Here is an 18,746-nt window from a genome sequence, read left to right on the forward strand (position 1 = left end):
ATTGTGCATTGAAAATGCAAATTGCTTCAAGTTTCCTTTAATTTGGCTTTATAATATGTGTAGCCATTTTCATGCATTGGAGCCATAAATATTATGCCAATCCCCTAACTGGGTTAAAATACTCTGTACACATTTCTGAGTTTGGTTCTTATAAAAGAAAAAATTGTGTAGAAAAGATTTCCTATAGATTTGCACTGAAGATGTAGACTTCTATAGACTTGTTCTGAGCCTTATCTAAGCACCAGGACCTAGGTCTACAAAACCACTTAAGCTAAAAAAAAAAAAATGTTGTTAATAAAAAATTTTATCACTAAGGGTTTTCATAGCTTAAGTGGTTTTGTGCAACCGGCTGCAGAATATCAAGTTGGACACTTTTGGCTCTTGCCAGTAAACGGAACATCTTAGTAACCATAGAGCAAGACCCTCTATCAACACTCGAACAGTATTGTAGGGGTGAGTTGACTTTGTTCCCTCGACGACTTCAGTATTCTTTCATCCTCTTCTGCTCGTCATGAGTACTTGCTCTTGCGTTGACACTGTTTGCGATGGGCCACATCTGGCACTTGGTTTATTTCCACTCTGACATTCAGACATCTAAGTGGAGACAGTCACGGCCTGATTACATAGTCCAGGTGACATCACACACTTGACTCTGTATACTTGTGCATTACCTGCCTTTTAGTATGTTTTTTTGTTGTTGTTGTTGTTGTTTTTTGCCTGCAATGTTTTTGCAATCAGAGTAGCCATCGGAGAAGCTGCTGCGTTGACGTCAGATACAGGGCAAAGCAACTCAGATTTTGGTTTGTAGAAGACTGGGCAAGATACAGGCAACATATGTGTCCAAGATGCTGACACTTCTCTATTAATCAACCGGTTTCTATGAAAACATTTGCTCTCCAAACTATATGAACAACTAGGCCTATAAAACCTACCCTTTTATGACTTTGACTCTTAAAAAAAAAAAAAAAAAAAAGTTTAATACCATGGTTTTTGCAATTGGTAATATCATATTTTTTTAAAGAAATCATTCTTTGCTGTAGGATAAACTAAAAAGGTTGAATACTTAAGTATGAGCATTAGTAATAGCAATGATTAATTGTCTTATCGACACCACAGGTTAAAATTATATCACAGATATCATCAGTCCAGTCAGCCCAATCATGCTTTAGTAAATCATAACAAAAAGTCTTAACTTTTGACATACAAACCAATATTTATGAGAAATTTCATAAATACGACAAAGTTAAGACACTGTATCTAAACATGCCGCGTTATTACACAGTATATCCAAATGTGGAGATTTCCTTTTTATCTCAGAATTATGATTTCTTTGTCAATTTTGAATTGTAACAATTTTATTTCAAAATTGTTCCTTGGTATCTCATTATTTCAATTATGCCATAACCAACTTAAGTCATGACCCTTTTTAATTTATAATTGTGACTTAGTTTCTCATCATTTTAATTTTGACATTACAAGATCTGGCTTAATATCTAACACTGTAATTTAAACTGATTTACAAAAGCAAGATTTATTTTTTTTATGTAGCAGAAATAGGCTTACATTGTTTGCCATAGTACAGCCTCCATATTTTATTAAAGGGGTCCTATTATGCTTTTCCACTTTTTTACAACTTAAGTTAATGTGTAATTTTGCTGTTTGAGCATAAAAAGATCTGCAAGTCCACTCCAAAGGGAGATATTTTATTTAACAGAATTCCCTTTTTAAGAACTACAACAAACGGCTTGTTTTGACTACAATGTGATTTTCCCGGATCTTATGAAGTCACAATGTTACTAATTTAAATAATCTCTGCCCACGGAATACGCAAAAAAGGGGGCGAGGCCTGATTGAGCTGTGCTAGAGAAGACAGTGTTGTCGCTATGTTGCAGAGATGCTGTTTTTTTAATTTTTTTTTTGGAGAACAGCTTGTTTTCTGTTGCTTTTGTAAGACTGTTCACTGCTCCTTAGGAAAATTAACCATGGTTTTGTGATCGATTATTGTTTGCATTACCTTATCATGAGACATATCATGATTAAATGGTGGATAACATCGTATCTATAATGAATAAGAAATCTTTTAAAAACATACCGCTCTGAAACGTTCTGTGAAATCTTTTCTAGCAAAGTCTGTGCATGAAATCTGTTCTGCATGATCCTCTTGTTCGTTAACATCGTCAGGGTCTGAATCGGGCTCGAAATAGTTTGAAATTGACGCCATCCTTATTCATATTTACACTAGAGCAGAAGATGGAGAGGCGGGACATTTCCCGAACACGCTAAGCTGTGCTAATCACAACACACTGGGCCAGCTAACCAATCACAGCACATTTCATATTTCGAAAGGAGGGGCTTCATCGAAATTGGCAAGTTTGGGCCAGACTGGGCAGAGAGGTGTTGTAATAATTTAAAATATGTGATTTTTTTTTTTTTTTTTTAACAATCAAGCATGAAAACATATGCTAGTACACCCCAAAACAAAATCAAGACTTCGTAAAAGGGCATAATGGGACCCCTTTAAAGGTTTTAAGGTCAGTAAGACTATAATTCTTAACAGCTTAAATGACTACACTAAGACTGAACATTCAAACAGACTGTGTGGTAGAGCATTCGTGTTTATGGTTGTGTCTGCTGTCTGGTGTGTGAACTGGCACAGACATCCGCTGGGTTATGTTTTTTGGGAGGCATTATAGTGCATTTGTGTGTGTGTGGGTGGGAACATTCCCTGCGAGTGGACATTTTCTGTGGGTGTATTTATAAGGAGTTACTCACCGAAGCAACTCTTGATTGCGACTGAAGCCAGCGGTGAGCTCTCAGTACTGTGACCCGATCCGTTCACCCATCCAAGAGAAGCCCTTACTAATGTCACCAAGTGCAGCTTAATTCCATCGCAATGAACTGTGTGTAGAGCTCTTCTCTCTCCCACGATACATAAAAAGGCAAATCACTCATTTGAAACTAAACTGAACGATTGTTTGCTTATAGGTTATCATCAAAGAACATGTTAATCTTTGTCTCACCCTTATTTGAGACTAAACAAAATGATAGTTTGCCTTCAGGTCGACATCAAAGAGCACGTTGGTCTGAATGTGCTTTTCACACAGAGAAGGTAAAGCACTAGGGATGCATTCATGAATAAAATACCTGAATTTGAATTGATCTGAGTTTAAATTATTTTATTAATTGTAATACCACACCTGAATCTATCACAGCAGAAAATTAGTAGCCTGGAACAGCGGACAATTATAGTTAAATGGCAATCATAGAAAAATATTTGACCACACAGGATACCACAATTGACCAATCAGAATCAAGTACCCCAGAGAGCCATGTAGTAATAAAATTGTTTTTCAAAAAACAACAGGCAAACACCATGTTTGTTCACTATTAAATAAATGCTATGTTTTGTAATGAGGATGACATTTTAAGCTATGAAACTTGCAGGATGTTTTAAAGTTACAAAGACCCCTTATATTTCAAAATATCAAGGCAAATTTGATTTGCATTTCAAGGAACACATTTACATTATTAGTTCTCAGATTTCAGATCTGATTTCTCATGTCATGACCCCTTTCATAATTACGAAGTCAAAAATAGTTAGAAAAAATAAAAGGAATGCATCTGAATTGTTCACAATAAGATCAATAACAGGCATTTAGAAAATAGATGGGACCAGTTTTCATTGCACGTCATGCTTTAAATTGGGCTCAAACCCCTCCCCTCCACAATCCACTAGAAGCTCACATTCATTTTTCTCAAAATCCCATCAACAAACGATGGATAGGACCAAGTCCCATCCTGCTTCTCTTCTTCTTTCGATAATTCTTTTTTTGATAACGTTCTGTTTCACTCAGATTTATGTCATAATAGGAAGAAAATATCATCCACAACTTCTTAAATTTCATTGTAACTTTAAACTATTATTGGTCAATTTTAACATATAATGTGTTCAGTGGGCCTCATTCATGAAGCGCAAGAACAAATCTTTTCATAAACTGCTTTTAAATCATTCATGCAGTAGATGGAATGAGACAAATTACACAACAATGGTTTTATGAATATTTTGAAACGTTCGGCTCAGGATTCATGACTGAACCTGATGCATTTGTATTTTGTATATGTGGGGTCTCTGCAGAAAGATAGGTCGCAATATATAATCATTTTATGAATGCTTCATTCACTGCATCTGCAGTCCATAGGTTTTGGAATGAATGAGTCGATGACTCATCCCACTTTGCTCAAGCCTTTAGGGATGGATGGAGAGAGAGCGAGAGAGAGAGAGGGGGGGGATAAGAGATGGTTTGGAGAAAGATCCAAGTGTGTTTTGGTTTATTTGATGATAATCCTTCAACAATTAGATGGGTGCAGGGTTCAACAAGCTTAATCAATACTCTTATTGTAATCCCACTTGCATGCATGCCATTGCATGCCATGTTGTCTTTGCATAACTCTTGGGGCGGTAAAAACAGATTCCATGCACTGATAAATCTGTGTGGGCTTTCCAATTTAGACAAGGGATTTATCATACCCCATTGAGTACTGTCCAAGGAATGAGGACGAAAGCATATTATCCCAGTAAGCTTGACTTCCCCCAACCTTTCTTTCTCTATTGCGTTATTCTTTGAAGCATCACGAGAGGAGACAGTGGGAGGCTCGTCAAATTGAGTTTCTTCTGTTCCATAAACATCACTGTGGTCTTTTCCTCCCTCTGCGCATGTAGACGGACGTCACTCAGTCCGTCGGGGCGTGACGGATGCTTGTTACACAGCTGTGAAGGATGCAAATAAAACATTTAACATTCAAAAAAGGACTCCTTGTTAAATTTCTCCATATTGCACAGGAGAGGGGTGGTCATTAAATTATAACCGTCTAAGTATAACTTGTACTTTGTTAATCCTTCTATCTGTTCACCCGACCTGCATGTCACCTTCCCTGAATGCTGTCGGCCAGCGCTAGTGACTCTCTAATCCGCTAATGGAACGCTGTAGGACCCTCTCAACCGGTGACAAAGTGTTAAGAGGATAGAGCCTCTATTTCACCTAAAGAAAGAAAGAAAGAAAGTAAATTAGTTAGAACTAATCAGACAACAGATAATCAGCAATGCCACTGTAGAGCTGGGTTAACGTTTTGTAATTAGCAATTAGCCTAGACGAGGGGTTGGTGGAACTGTGTTTGATTTGATAATTTCCGGGGCCAGTGTAATTAGACCCGGAGAGTGTGACACATTCCCAATGTTTTATGTTGGATTAGCTGCAACTAAGGGTACGTTTACACGACAACGATATGCTTAAAAAGTTTTTCCTTTGAGTTTTCCACTTACAGGCGACACCATTGTCAAAAAGTTTTTGTTGTTTACACAGAGACCGTTTTCAAAAACTTGCACTTTGAAATCCGTTTTTAAAAGTTTGCATTTTCAGGCACCTAAAACACCGTTGTCATGTAAACGAATGGCCGAAACGAATAAAAGAGTTTTAAGTTTTTAGTTGAAAACATTGTCGTGTAAACCGCCCCTACGAGCTTAGTCTTTCCTCAATTCAGGAGCACAAAGTTAAATATCCATTTGCACTGACAAAGCGACTGGAAGTCATTCATTTTCTAGTCTCACGTAGCCAGACCTTCAGACTGACGGCTGAAGGTCTGGACTCTATCGCAGCTTTTCTTGGCCAAGAGGACGTTTGACTGACATATAACGCAACCAATCACAGTTCGTTTTTTTCCGCGTCATGTTTAGGGGCGTGCCAATATAATGTCGATGTCCCTACAATAACAGACCGGCGTGCATTTAATAAATTATTCATTCAAGAACGTTGTGCAAGTTCACTGCAACAATGGAGCCGCAAACTTCACATACTTTTGAGAATCCAGCGTTTAGTTGATCCTGGTAAGCGCTCATTTGTCTCAGTTGTAAACACAACGGCTTTCTTCTTCCACGAGGGGTTTTGGCATCACGCCATTTGTTTCCAGACGGACCGTTAAAGAACGCGACACACACGTCTCGCGGACATCCTGTAGAATTCAACCAATCAGGTCGCGACTTTGAAACTCCTGAAGTGTTTCCAGAAAAGTGTGCCATATGCATCAGATGTTTAGCCAACGTTCCGTGGGCGTGACGTCTGAGGCTGAGACTATTCATTTTCTAACTTGTGGTGACGTGAGAGTTCATATATGATTTTGAGTTTTGTGTTGAACTTTATGAATCCATGACCATGAAGCTCACGTGATCTTCTTCTTGATGATATGGTTAAATTTAAGAAGGTTGCAACGAACCGTACAGGGACTGAGCGACCTCCAGTAGAGATTTTCGAGGTTTTCTAAGTTCTAAGATCATCAATACTCAGCTTTATGTACGTTTGACTGTTTGCATGTGCTCTTCTTTCATTACCATGACAAAATGAAGACCACTGCATTGTCTTGAATTCAGGATTGAAGGGCCGACTAACTGTTAGAGATGTATCTCTCAAGTTCAGAAACTAGAACTAATAAATGGAGAGCTGCATTGGGACTGTCTGTGCGGATATCAACTAAGGATGAGCTTATTGAGATGTCGAACCCTGTCAGGTTGTAGCCTAGTATTCCTATTCATCTTATCGGATTTCAGTGGAGCGTTTGGATTATTTACTGAACATCCTGAATATCCAGAGATATCCGCAAAAGGTTTGTATTTGCTGTCAGCCCTAGTGATCCAGTCCCAATTCACGAAATGTGTTTCAGAGCTTCTGAGTGATAGTTTCTGTTCAAACTTGTCGGTTCTGGTTGTGTTTGTGTCTGAGAGAGATGATTTAACGGCTGTTTATTCTCAGAACAGAACTGCCTGTTTGTTTGGAGTTATTCTTGGCTCGGTGCGGTGTGTTTTTCTCGTCCTCTACGTGTTTGTTGATGTTTCCTCTGGAAGGCTGGCACTGGGGGTCCACGTCAGCAGAACAGCAGACCGCCCATGCTCTTCAGGATCTGAAATGAGAGGGAAAGAAACAGAAAGAGGGAGGGGGATGTGGCCTTTTGTTTCTGATCTCTGTCTGTGCTTGTGCGTCAGTCTGATGTAAAAGTGTGGGTGTCTTTTTTTTTTTTTTTTTCTAGCCCATCCCCCTTTTTTCAACACCCATCCCATTCTCCTTTTGCTGTTACAACCCATTCATCCTCTTACCTTTCTAGCCGTCCCTCTTTTTTTGTACTTCATTCATTCGTTCATGCTTGTTGCAGACGGATGCGACATTAGCATCTTTCCACGCCCCCCCCAGCAAACCATATCGTAAATCAGAAATCGATCATCTTACTCAGGAGGCTCTCTTATGGAGAATTGGATCAGGTTCCTCCCACGCTCAAGGTTTTTTTGCATTTGAGATGACCTGAGTCTGAGTCATTAGTCATCAATTAGTCTGCTTGAGTCTCTCCTAAAACGGGCTTCAAAGCCAGCACAGCACTCCACATCAAAGTAAAGAGCTAATAGTCCTCTATGCTCTTTGTAGTACTACAAGGCTTATTATAAGACAGGCTAATGATTTTAATCGGATGTATGAGTAGTAGTGGTGTTGTTTTTTAAATATTAGCATTAGTAGTTGACCAAAATGGTGTTTTTAATAGCTAATGCCTTGTCTATAGAGCAGCTGAACCAGCCCTATGCAGCGGCATTGGCTCAACCAGAGTTTGAAGCGAGGCTGTTTGTCTGACTAACCTTTGGGAAACAGGATGTAAACTGTTGTCTAGTTGATTTCTAAATAAATTACTATTGACATATCAAGCACATACAGCATGACCAGTGAAGACCAACTTATATATATATACATACTATTATATATACTTTTCATTTGAAATGTCAGTGTCTTATAAGCCCATGTGGGCTGGGCACAAATTCTGTGCATGACACTTAAATAAAATAAAATGAATGAATGAATGAATATATAAATGCTAGGGATTCATGATATATCGGTCACCATATCAGTATCGGCCGATATGTTCATTTTTAATGTTATTGTTATTGGTCCAATAAGAAAATTAGGCTGATATATTAAAGCCGATAAATAATGGATTTTTTTTCTTCAGCTGAGACATTTCACATGCGCACGGTTCTCCATAATGGTTTTCAATCTTGAAATATGATTGAAATCTCTTCAAAAAAGGAAAATACAGTTAAGTGCAACATGTAGCGCAAGGCTGTCATATAGGCTACATGAAGATATGACTTTTAGCAGTGAAATTGTATTTTGCATTCAAACAAATAATGCTCTCTAGCGCCTCGCTTTTTCAAACGCGTGTTGCAACTACGGTAGCCGTTATGTACCAAGAAGCTATGACTTCCAATAGCACTTCATCGAGTTTTCTTTCGGGTTATGAGGTTCGTTATTTTGCTTTTTTGGCGAGGAGGATTCCTTCTCCTGTGGCTCGGCATAAGTATGATCCTGCATTATGAAGTACCGTCCAGTGCAGCCTTTCAAATTTGCCGGGGCAGTGACGAGCGCCTCTCACTGATCTCCTGGTTTCAGTCACGTGACACTGGCTCTGAACGAAAACGCGTTGTGGAAACACATTGAGGTAGGCTAGTGCTTTTTGTCCCTCTCTGCTATTATAGTTTTTCAAAATGGCGGAACGACATGGACGCCTCCTTGGACTTACCCGTCCAATGTAAATAAAGATAAGAAATTCTTCGCTTACGAGGATAAGTCAGATCATCGGCAGAGGTAATTTTACACCAATGAGGACATATTTATGAATAAAGACATTGATTTTAGCTAATAAAATACTTAAAAAGCTACACAGTGTACTTTTAAAGTCCCCCTGTAGTAAATAATATTATCCCTTAAAAGTCATATTTGATCACCCAAATTATACATTTAAATGTTTTTTCCTTAAAGGTGCATTAAGCAACTTTTCATGTTAAAAATACCCGTTTTTCTAACCCATACATGCTTAAACAATTGCCTGATGGGCTGAATGAGCCCTTCTATGATCTCTACGATTGCCTCTATAATCCTGTACAGTAAAATAAATACGAGGGATTCGGGACGGAATCGACTGGGCGTGACGTCATGCGCGTTCACGCTCACCTGGCTATGTCTGGCAGCAGGTTTGTGTATTCGCCGCCATTATCCGCATCAGCAAAGACAACTCAAGCGACTTTGGCAAAAGTAGAAGATGGATTCAAAGAGACCGGCTTCTAGTTCATCCCAAACCCCAACGCAAACTCCACGTAACCGCGTGCACAACTCTGGTTGCAGTTTCGCGTGTCGCCAGAAGGGGGCATAGTTCTGCAAAAACTCAGAGACTTGCGCAATGCACCTTTAAACAAATTCTTCATGCCTTAAAATAGCTTGAATGTAACTTAATGTAATTTAGTATACACTGTGAATATGCAACTTAACCCCGCCTCCACTCACTCACACCAGCTCAGAGATCCACTCGTTGACGATCACACGTTGACCTGATTGGTTACATCAGCGATTTCAAACCATGATTTTGAGACTGTCTTTGGTTCACTGCAGTTTTAGGGAGAACATATTCAGCATTGGTGTTGACTTGTGCATTTTGTACATGTTTTTTCTTAAACCATTTTAAAAACACCACACAGACTCATAAACAACATTAAAAGCTTGATTTTTACCACAGGGGGACTTTAATATTATAGAATCACTAATAAACAATTCATTAAGTGAACATAATCATTCATTTCAATGATTCCTGTCCCTATTGTTTTCTCTCTCTTTGCTGTAATGAACTGGCAACAACGCTTTGCATAATGAACATTAGCACATGTCTACGTTGCATTGAAAATCCAAGTAAATTCTTGTTTTCCATGATGCGACTGCTTTGCATAACTCACAATTAATGTCAAATAAAATGCAGAGTATAGAGTTATTCCGATCGAAAGATCAGACATTTCTGTTTTGAGCATGTCACCAACCACGTACACACTCATTTACACACGGAGACCCACTTTGACGCTGATTATAGAGCAGCGAAGGCTTACGCGCGCCATAATTACTTCCAGCAAGCACTCGCTGATTATGTGAGTTAGCCTGTTCATGGAGTGAAAACAGCTGCGATCCGGGCGAGGGGAGGATGTGAACTGTGAGCTAATACAAGAGTGACACATGATGTAGAAACAAGAACCATTAAACCGCCCCATGTTTGTGTGTTTGTGCATCTGATATCCTATACTAAAATCAATTCGACTGGAATCCAATGTTTGGTAGATCAGTTTTCTGATCCTCAGGTGGAACGTGAGGGTCCTCGGCTATTGGAAATGTTAGGATGAGCCACTCCTGGATCTGGATAGTTTAATAAGGCCTGTTTTTGGTCAGGTTGAGCAGAGCAGGTCAGCGGGTTCCTCCATTACGCTACATCCAGGTGCTTAGGCTCAATTTTATCTCTTCATTGTGTTTCTCTGGTGTGGCTTGTACAAGTAATGGTGCTGCTGTTTCCATGAAAGACAACATCAGAGAAATGTGTGGAAAATGTGTGACTTGAATAGTGAATGGCCATTCTTAGTTCTGCTGCCGGCAGACTACTTAAAAACACAGGAGAAAATAGTGTCTTATATAGTTAACAGAACTGTACGCTTCTTTAAAAATGTCATACAATGACAAATAAAAATCTATGGCTTGGGGTTTCAGGTTATATTTAAAACATCATAACAATGTTAATGTTATCAGTGTTTTTTGTTGTTGTTTTTTAAATTGGCATTGCCAAGATTAGATTATTCATCTACGGATATTATATATTTCCTTTCCTATATCTCAAAAAGCATAGCATGGCGCTTACAACACAAGGTAATGGCTTCAATTCCCAGGGAATGCAAGAACCGATAAAATGTATACTGTATGTGTACCTTGAATGCTATTCCCTTAGGATATAAGCGTCTGCTAAACGCATACATATAAATATTTCATGTTTTTGATTGATTGTTTTAATGTAATTTTTTTATTTAACAATACTTTGAAAGGGACAGTGATACATTATGGCAAAGATTTAACCCCTATGTAGGAACTTTATTCCTAAATATTTTTCATTTCTAAATATAATTGTATATTTGTATTAATAAAACAATATGTGAAATGAATATTTAGAATACCTAGATGGTTTGCTTTGCTTGTTTGGTTTTCAGTTGATTTTTTTTTTTTTTTTTTTGTTGCTTAACTATGCTTTTTTTTTTTTTTTTTTTTTATCCATTAATTTAATGTTTTTTTTTGTTGTTGTTGTTTTTTGTCTTTTTTTAAGAATGGTGTAGTTAGGGCGTCTACTAGCAGGAGTTAACTTGACCATGCCAGCCAAAACATTGACCCCTTTAGTCTGTAGTTGTAGTGCCGAGGACTTTTACCTTTTACCTGTGACTGGCGACTCTAGCCTGGAGAGGTGGAGCTAGAAACCTTTGCTCTGAAGAGAGGGAAGAGGACGGAAAAAAACAAACATAAGCTCACACGCACATTACCGTTCTTCGTGGAGGACTGTTATTTTCTCTGTTTCTTTGCCCTTTTACCATGAACGAAGGAAGCACACCTGCACAGCAGGACGGAGGTCTGTGTTTACTTGTCGTTTTGCATTTGCGTGTGTGTTTGCTGTCCTTTGCATCATCCAGCACTAACAAGCTCTCCGAGTCTTTTCTGAAAGTGAAAGTGTCAGATTGCAAAGGAAGGCATGAAAGAGCCGTTCTGTAACAGGCTTTGCTGAGTCACAGTTTTTCCTGAAACAAACACTCCAGTGCTAAAACTTCCACGGACTCTGTCGTTTATCAGTGTGTTTCTTTACCCAGCTGAGTAAATTTCAGGAATTATTTGCATTGATGTAGTAAATATGCTTATCAATGTTTGGCCAAAACCTGAACTCTTTGGAAAGTGAACTGCACACATCTGTAAATATGACAGATTTTCCGACCTGCTTTGTATTTGAAGTTAGTTGAAGATAAAAATTGTAATTCAGTCATTTACTCAAAGGAAAGAAAGGAAGAATCTAGTGTCTCTTATGATCACCATGACTGCATTTATTTGATCAGACATCAATAAAAACAAAGTTGTGAAATATTATTACAATTTAAAATAACCTGATTATATTTTAAAATGTGATTTATTCCTGGAATGGCAAAGCTGAATTGCTTTAACACTGACTTAATGTATTTATTTGCTCATGATGTTTCCTCCACAGGTCCTGCTCAGGTTCCCATGATGTCCCCAAACGGTTCAGTGCCTCAAATCTATGTGCCTCCTGGATACGTTCAACAGGTGAGTTATTACAGTACTACTTATTTTAGTGTTTTTATAGGTTGAGTTGTTATTTTGGTTTGGTGAAAAGGATGCAATTTTCAGTCTAATTTACATCTCTATGGCCCTTTTCCAAACCTGTTGAGCTTCCCACCTAACAGTGTTTTCAGGCATCATCGACGTGAAGGCTGTTCCAAACATTAGTCAGCAAAATGATGCTGCCTTAGGAGGCTTTCACACAATAATTGTTTTCACAAAAAAATCTCCGGAATGGTGTATATTTCAACAAAGATGGCAAAACCTTTAGCTCAAATCAGGCTAAAATACACTGTTCAGGTTGGTCCATCTGCCATTTTGAGCATTGGGATTTATCCATTCATTTTATGGAACAGAGCTTATCTATGTAAAGGCCCCGATATGCTGATTAAGTTCTTATGTTCTTCACTTGTTCAAACTGGAAATGCATTTGACGCATTATGCTCTTAGCTGCTGAATATGCAAATATATGCTGTGCGCTTTACTCTCATTAACAAAATAAACAAAACAAAAATAGCAACTGTGAAAAAACGGCGGTTCAGAAAGCATCTGATCATAGCGATGTGGATGTGTTTGCACCAGCTCTGAAATTAAGCACTCTTGTTGAGTCACGTCACGTTTATTTATTTAGCTCTTTATACAAGATTGTGAGCCACAACACACTTGTAGCCAATCAGCAGTAAGGGGTGTGTCCACTCATGATGGGGGAGGAGAGTGTGAGCCAATCAGTAATAGGGGGTGTGTCCACTCATGATGGTGGAGGAGAGAAAGTGAGCCAATCAGTAATGGGGGGTGTGTCCACTCATGATGGGGGTGGAGAGAAAGTGAGCCAATCAGTAATGGGGGGTGTGTCCACTCATGATGGGGGAGGAGAGAAAGTGAGCCAATCAGTAATGGGGGCGTGTCCACTCGTGATGGGGGAGGAGAGAGAGTGAGCCAATCAGTAATAGGGGGCGTGTCCACTCATGATGGGGAAGGAGAGAGAGTGAGCCAATCAGTAATAGGGGGCGTGTCCACTCATGATGGGGGAGGAGAGAGTGAGCCAGTCAGCAGTAGGGGGTGTGTCCACTCATGATGGGGGAGGAGAGAGAGTGAGACAATCAGTAATAGGGGGCGTGTCCACTCATGATGGGGGAGGAGAGAGTGAGCCAATCAGCAGTAGGGGGTGTGTCCACTCATGATGGGGAAGGAGAGAGAGTGAGCCAATCAGTAATAGCTGGGGCATGTTCAAGTTCAAAACTCTGCGCAACGTTTTGCTACGGTTTCCGGGTTGAACGTCATGTTTCCTGGAAACGGCGTGCACCGGTGTGCAACGGGGTTTGAAATACGTTTTCTCTTGTTTGGTGGGTGTGTCAGAACTGCAGTCCAATCAGCAGCAACATGTATATAAAGCACGCGGTATTAAAGTGAACTCGCACAACAATGGGTTCAAGGAAAGTAATTTACATTTAATTAAGTTCGATGCAGCTCGGTATACGCAACAACTGAGGATATTAGAAGACATGTTTGTCGTAAGTTTTATTGTAAAAATAAAGGATATAAACATAATGATGTAGTTGTTTATATTTTTAGCTTCATTGCAAGTGTATGACATTTGGTATAAACAATGGTAATTAAGTGCTTTTCCTAAAAATGAGAAAGAAAATACAGGGTATTAAAACAGTATGAACTACAAATAAAGTCAGTATGTGAGGCTAAATACTAGATGTGTTTTAGTCTGAATTAGGTAAGATGTGTGCTTCCATTTCAGTTTCAGCAATCCCTTCACTCGATTGGGATGTTCTCTTTTGTTCTGGGCGGCAAGTGCAGTAACTGTAACATCGGGCATATTTTGTAGTGTTAAACACATTTTTATACCGACTTCATCAGGCTCAGAAAATTCTTCACAAAGAACACAAAGAATGGCCTTCTCAGCTGCCATAGTTGCAACTTTTGCGTCATCAGAACAGTGTGTTCAAAGCATCACCGTTTCTGTTTAAAAAACGTTGTGCAACGTTTTGTCGGGGCTGAACGCAGCCCTGGTGTGTCCACTCATGATGGGGGAGGAGAGTGTGAGCCAATCAGTAATAGGGGGTGTGTCCACTCATGATTGGGGAGGAGAGAGAGTGAGCCAATCAGTAATAGGGGGTGTGTCCACTCTTGATAGGGGAGGAGAGTGAGGAAGATGGAGATTTGAGGAAAGACTGTAGAAAGAGAGATCGCTGAGAGACATTACAAAAGTGAAAAGGTCAGAGGAATATCACCGGAAAAAGAAGCGTTATGATCAGGCAAGAGATTTATGACCCGCGTTGATATTAGAAAAGCTTTCCAGCGCTGGAGAGACATAAGCGGGAAGGCCTGAAAACAGATGGCGGGTTGCTTTGTTTCTGCTCTAGACACGAGTAACATTATTTTTGCTGTGTTTCACAGAACTAAGAAATGCTTATGTTGTAATGTTAGCTATAGTTACAGGACAGTTTTGAGTGTTATTGTTTGCCTGGAGCTGCTGTGCTGCTGGCGTCTAACAACCAACTCTTGCTCTTGTGTATTGTGTTCATTTTTTGTTCTTCCTTGTCATCCATGCGCAGGGCTTAAAGTATTCCGGCACCATGCCGGATCTCCGGCGTGCGGCCGTGAGGGGAAAAAAAATTGGGAACTTGCATGCGGTTCAATATTTTCGAGTCAATTGATTTCACCTACCAATCATGAGAGGATCGCTGCTCTAACTAACGTTACAAGCCTATCAGAAGCAGAGCAGGGCGGGTCCTGGCAACACAGTGTGATTGAGATCCATACGTTAGCGTCGTCGGTGAAAGCATGGAGCGCAAGTTCATAAAGCCCGGGGATGATGTCTTACCCACGGGTATAATTTCCTATGCGGAAGGGGGGGGTATGTCCCCCCACTTTCAAATTCGTTTGTTGTGATTTTTAACCGCACGCCGTCATTGCCACAGAGGAGCAGGACCGAGCCTGTAAAATTAGTTCACTGAAAGTTCTAATGCGCAGGTATAGCGGTTGCGACCATAGACTATAAAAAAATAGATTGCGACACAGTTAGTGATGAAACGCGAGAAACAACAACAGGCTAATGTCATTATGGATGAAAAGAAAGAAAGGAGATGTTAGTTGGTTGATTCAGGAAATTAGCTCAGGTCAGGATAATGGGTAACTTCAGACTGTTAGATAAATATTAAATGTAGAACATTCTGTGTAGCTTACTTCAAACCGCAGTATTTTCTGTCAGCAATGTATGAAAAGTGCTGTCAACGTCAACGCATGCGATTCATTTTTGTCCAGCTTTAACGTTTTAAAATATTTAACGCAATTAACGCAGCATCCATCCGTTCTTTCTTTCTGACATCCTTTAGCTAGGGTTATGATCACGCTCTTATTCACGCAAATGCTTTAGAACCATTCCTGCGCGACAAGACAAAAGAGAACGCGCTTTCAGTGAATGTCCTGACACGTACGACGCACAGAAAGATGCGAGCCAGTATCGAGTTCTCTTTCGCGCTTGAACGAACAATAACACACACATTTATGCCAGAATGTCCTCTTTGTCGAGTATCATCACAAGAACAGTCTTAAATGAGTTAAATAAAATCTTAAATGGTAGAGAGAATGAGATGTGAGATCCTGTCAACAGCGGCAGATCTTAAAGTGACAGGAGCCATTAATTCTGTCTGTCAGTAAAGTTGACCTAAAGAACAGAGGGAGCAGAGAAAATTACTCACTGCTCTTGACTAAAGAACGCTTGTAGCTTTGATAAGGATTAATCTATATTTAATTTATAATTTATGCAGTGCGGACTGTTTTATAACCTTATTCAATTTCTGTATGGTACAGATAAATATGACATATGATGTATTATGGGTTTAATGACGATTGTCTTAAGTTCACTTAAATTAAAAGTTTTTATTTTTTTGAAGCCTAACGTTTAAAATTTTTGGGGAAATCATTTTCATGAGATATCAGTAGCTATAATATTAGTGATACTGGCTTTCATTCATAAAAAGATGCCATTAAGATACAGCTGTAATACTTGAAAATAAGTATTCCCCCGCCCCCCCAAAAAAAGTTCAGGCTCAGGAATTTTTTTCACTTTAACCCCTGCATGCGTCATCTTTGCTTTAGCTGAAGCAACAAAATAATGCTTCATGAAAATATGATAGAGACATCCACTCTTGCATTGCGTGCATTTTAGGGTTGGAGCAACAAAGGGAGGGGTGTTTTTGTTTTGGTTGATTTCAAATATCAACAGTGTTTCTCAGAAATCACTTACTGCACCTTTAAATCAAGCAGTTTACAGTATTAAACAGAAAAAACAGTGTCGGTCTCATTCAATTAGAATTACAACTTCTTGTTTCTACTATAAAGCGGCTCTCTAGTGTGTTCATGCTTATACTCGCGTCTGACCTCGATGGACTGAACAGAAGAAATTAACCAGAGAAGGTTTCCACGTCAAAGAAGGCGGGGCCTCAGAGCCACACCCACCTATTACATAATCACCCTGGACCAATGGTAGTTCAGAGGTTTTTACCAGCTAGAACAAACTTTTCCTGGAAAGTTCACTTTGGCAAGCTGTTGCAAACTCCTGAAACAAACTCCAAACTAATTTAATTTTGTTCAAAATGAAGTCACACCAGTTCGTATCAGGGTCTTAACTTCTCTTTCTTTCTGTGTAGATCATTGAGGAGAATGGAGTGAGGCGGGTGTTGGTCTTACCTCAGGCGGAGTTTCATCCGGGGGGCCATTCCCCGCTTCACCACCAGCCCCCACCGCCGCCCCACCACCTGCAGGCCTTCATCCCGCACCCGCACATCATGCACGCTCCCCCTCACCTGTACTCAGGCATGGCTGGAGGAACCGGGGATATGAACCCCCAGTACATCTCCCAGTACCACCCAGCACACACCTCCATCTACTCAGAGCAGGGTCAGTACACACACATACACACACACTTTTGCTTCACCAAAAAAATTATGCACCACTGCTGACTCTACAGCGCTTTGACAAAAATATAAGACGATATTTTAGCTGAGTTAGGAACTCTCAGAGAGAGACAGACTGGAAGCCTATAAAGTAGTCAACACAACAAAACCAAAATCCTGTTGGAAACTCGGGGTGTCACTTTACTAAAATTCCAGCATATGTAATATGCTATTAAACACAACCCTTTTTAATGTTTAAACATTATTAGTTATTAATTTTAAAAGCAATAATTGTATGTCTTTTAATAAATAAATTTATTAATAATATTAATACATAATAAAAGAAGCTTAAATCATTGTTATGTATTGTTTTTTTCATTTAAATACTGCGTACGTTTTTCAAGTAAACAGTCAGCAATAAAAAGAAAAGTAATAAACAGTATTGTTTTATTAATATTAATGGCATTATTTATAAGTTGTTGTTGCTGTTGTTTTAAACTAAAGGGGTTTAACTGTTATAGCTGAAATAAAATATAAATATTAGATGAATACTTCAAGGAATATTTGAAATGTTGCTTTGGTAACTATCTAAAATAAATATTTTAAGTTTTAGCTGAAATAAAAATATAATAAATTGAAATAATTGAATGATAAAATAAGATATAATAATTTAACTTATTATTATAAAAATATAATATAATTGTATATATAATAGAAAACTTACATAAATATATAAATATAATAGCATTATACAAAATATGTTTAAGTTTCAAAAACTTAAATAAAAATTTAAATGGAAACTAAGAATATAAAAATATTAATATAATAGTATATAAAATATACTAAAATAACACTAGGCATAACAAACTACTATTGTTTTTACATAACTATATTAACTACAGACCCTTAGCCTATTCCTTAAAGAAACTTTTTGCATATCTAGGATAAAAAAAAAAAATAGTTAATTGTTATATAGTTAATTCATTTCCAAAGAGAGATGCCATAGCAGGATTATCATCTGTTCATTGGTTTTCAATAATTCAATGTTCCGTTATGCATTATTTCTTACATGTCTCTCTGTTATCCAATTTCCTCAGAAACTCACCCCCAACACGGACGCGCGGCATTTGCTCACAGAGATGAAAGGGCTAGCAAAACCTATGAGCGTCTGCAAAAGAAACTGAAGGAGAGGCAAGGGGTGGGCGGAGGGGGAGTCGGAGGCTTGGCCCCCTCCAAAGACAGTCCCCCTCCATCCCCGCAGAAGAGCCGCGGGACACCGCCCTCAGGAGGAGATCTGCAGAACGGGTTGGGGGGTAAGGGTGCAGAGGAGCAGGCACAGCCCAGCGCTGCTGTCGCCGGCCTGGGCAAGAGCCCAGGAAGAGGGAAGGAGGCAGAGTCTGGAGGTAGAATATACTGTAGGGTTCCTAGAACCAGTACAATAAAGCAGTAAGGCACAGGATACTGTGTGTAACAGTGTTTTTAACACAGTTAAAGTGCGTCGTTTGGCACCATGTGAAGCAGTGTTAACTCTATGAAAATGTTACTCGCTGCCTCTTGTAGCTTTACTGCTTTTATAGAACAGTAGAATCAGCAATATGAGACATCAGTGGTAAAG

General features: G+C 39.1%; 1 protein-coding gene across 3 annotated transcripts in view; it reads left to right on the forward strand.

Moving 5' to 3' along the window:
* Nucleotides 1–18,746, forward strand: part of fndc3a (fibronectin type III domain containing 3A) — a 97,940-nt gene that overhangs the window by 46,393 nt on the left and 32,801 nt on the right. For 2 of the 3 annotated variants that reach the window (XM_081370307.1, XM_081370308.1), the window contains 3 exons: nt 12,130–12,206; nt 16,886–17,135; nt 18,229–18,444. In XM_081370307.1, coding sequence (XP_081226433.1) covers nt 12,130–12,206; nt 16,886–17,135; nt 18,229–18,444 — 543 coding nt within the window. Of the gene's footprint in view, nt 1–12,129; nt 12,207–16,885; nt 17,136–18,228; nt 18,535–18,746 lie in introns of all 3 variants that reach the window. The other variant, XM_081370306.1, reaches the window with a different exon arrangement.

The sequence above is a fragment of the Scardinius erythrophthalmus genome (genome assembly GCF_964197995.2).
Source record: "Scardinius erythrophthalmus genome assembly, chromosome: 7".
In the NCBI taxonomy this organism is placed as follows: Eukaryota; Metazoa; Chordata; class Actinopteri; order Cypriniformes; family Leuciscidae; genus Scardinius; species Scardinius erythrophthalmus.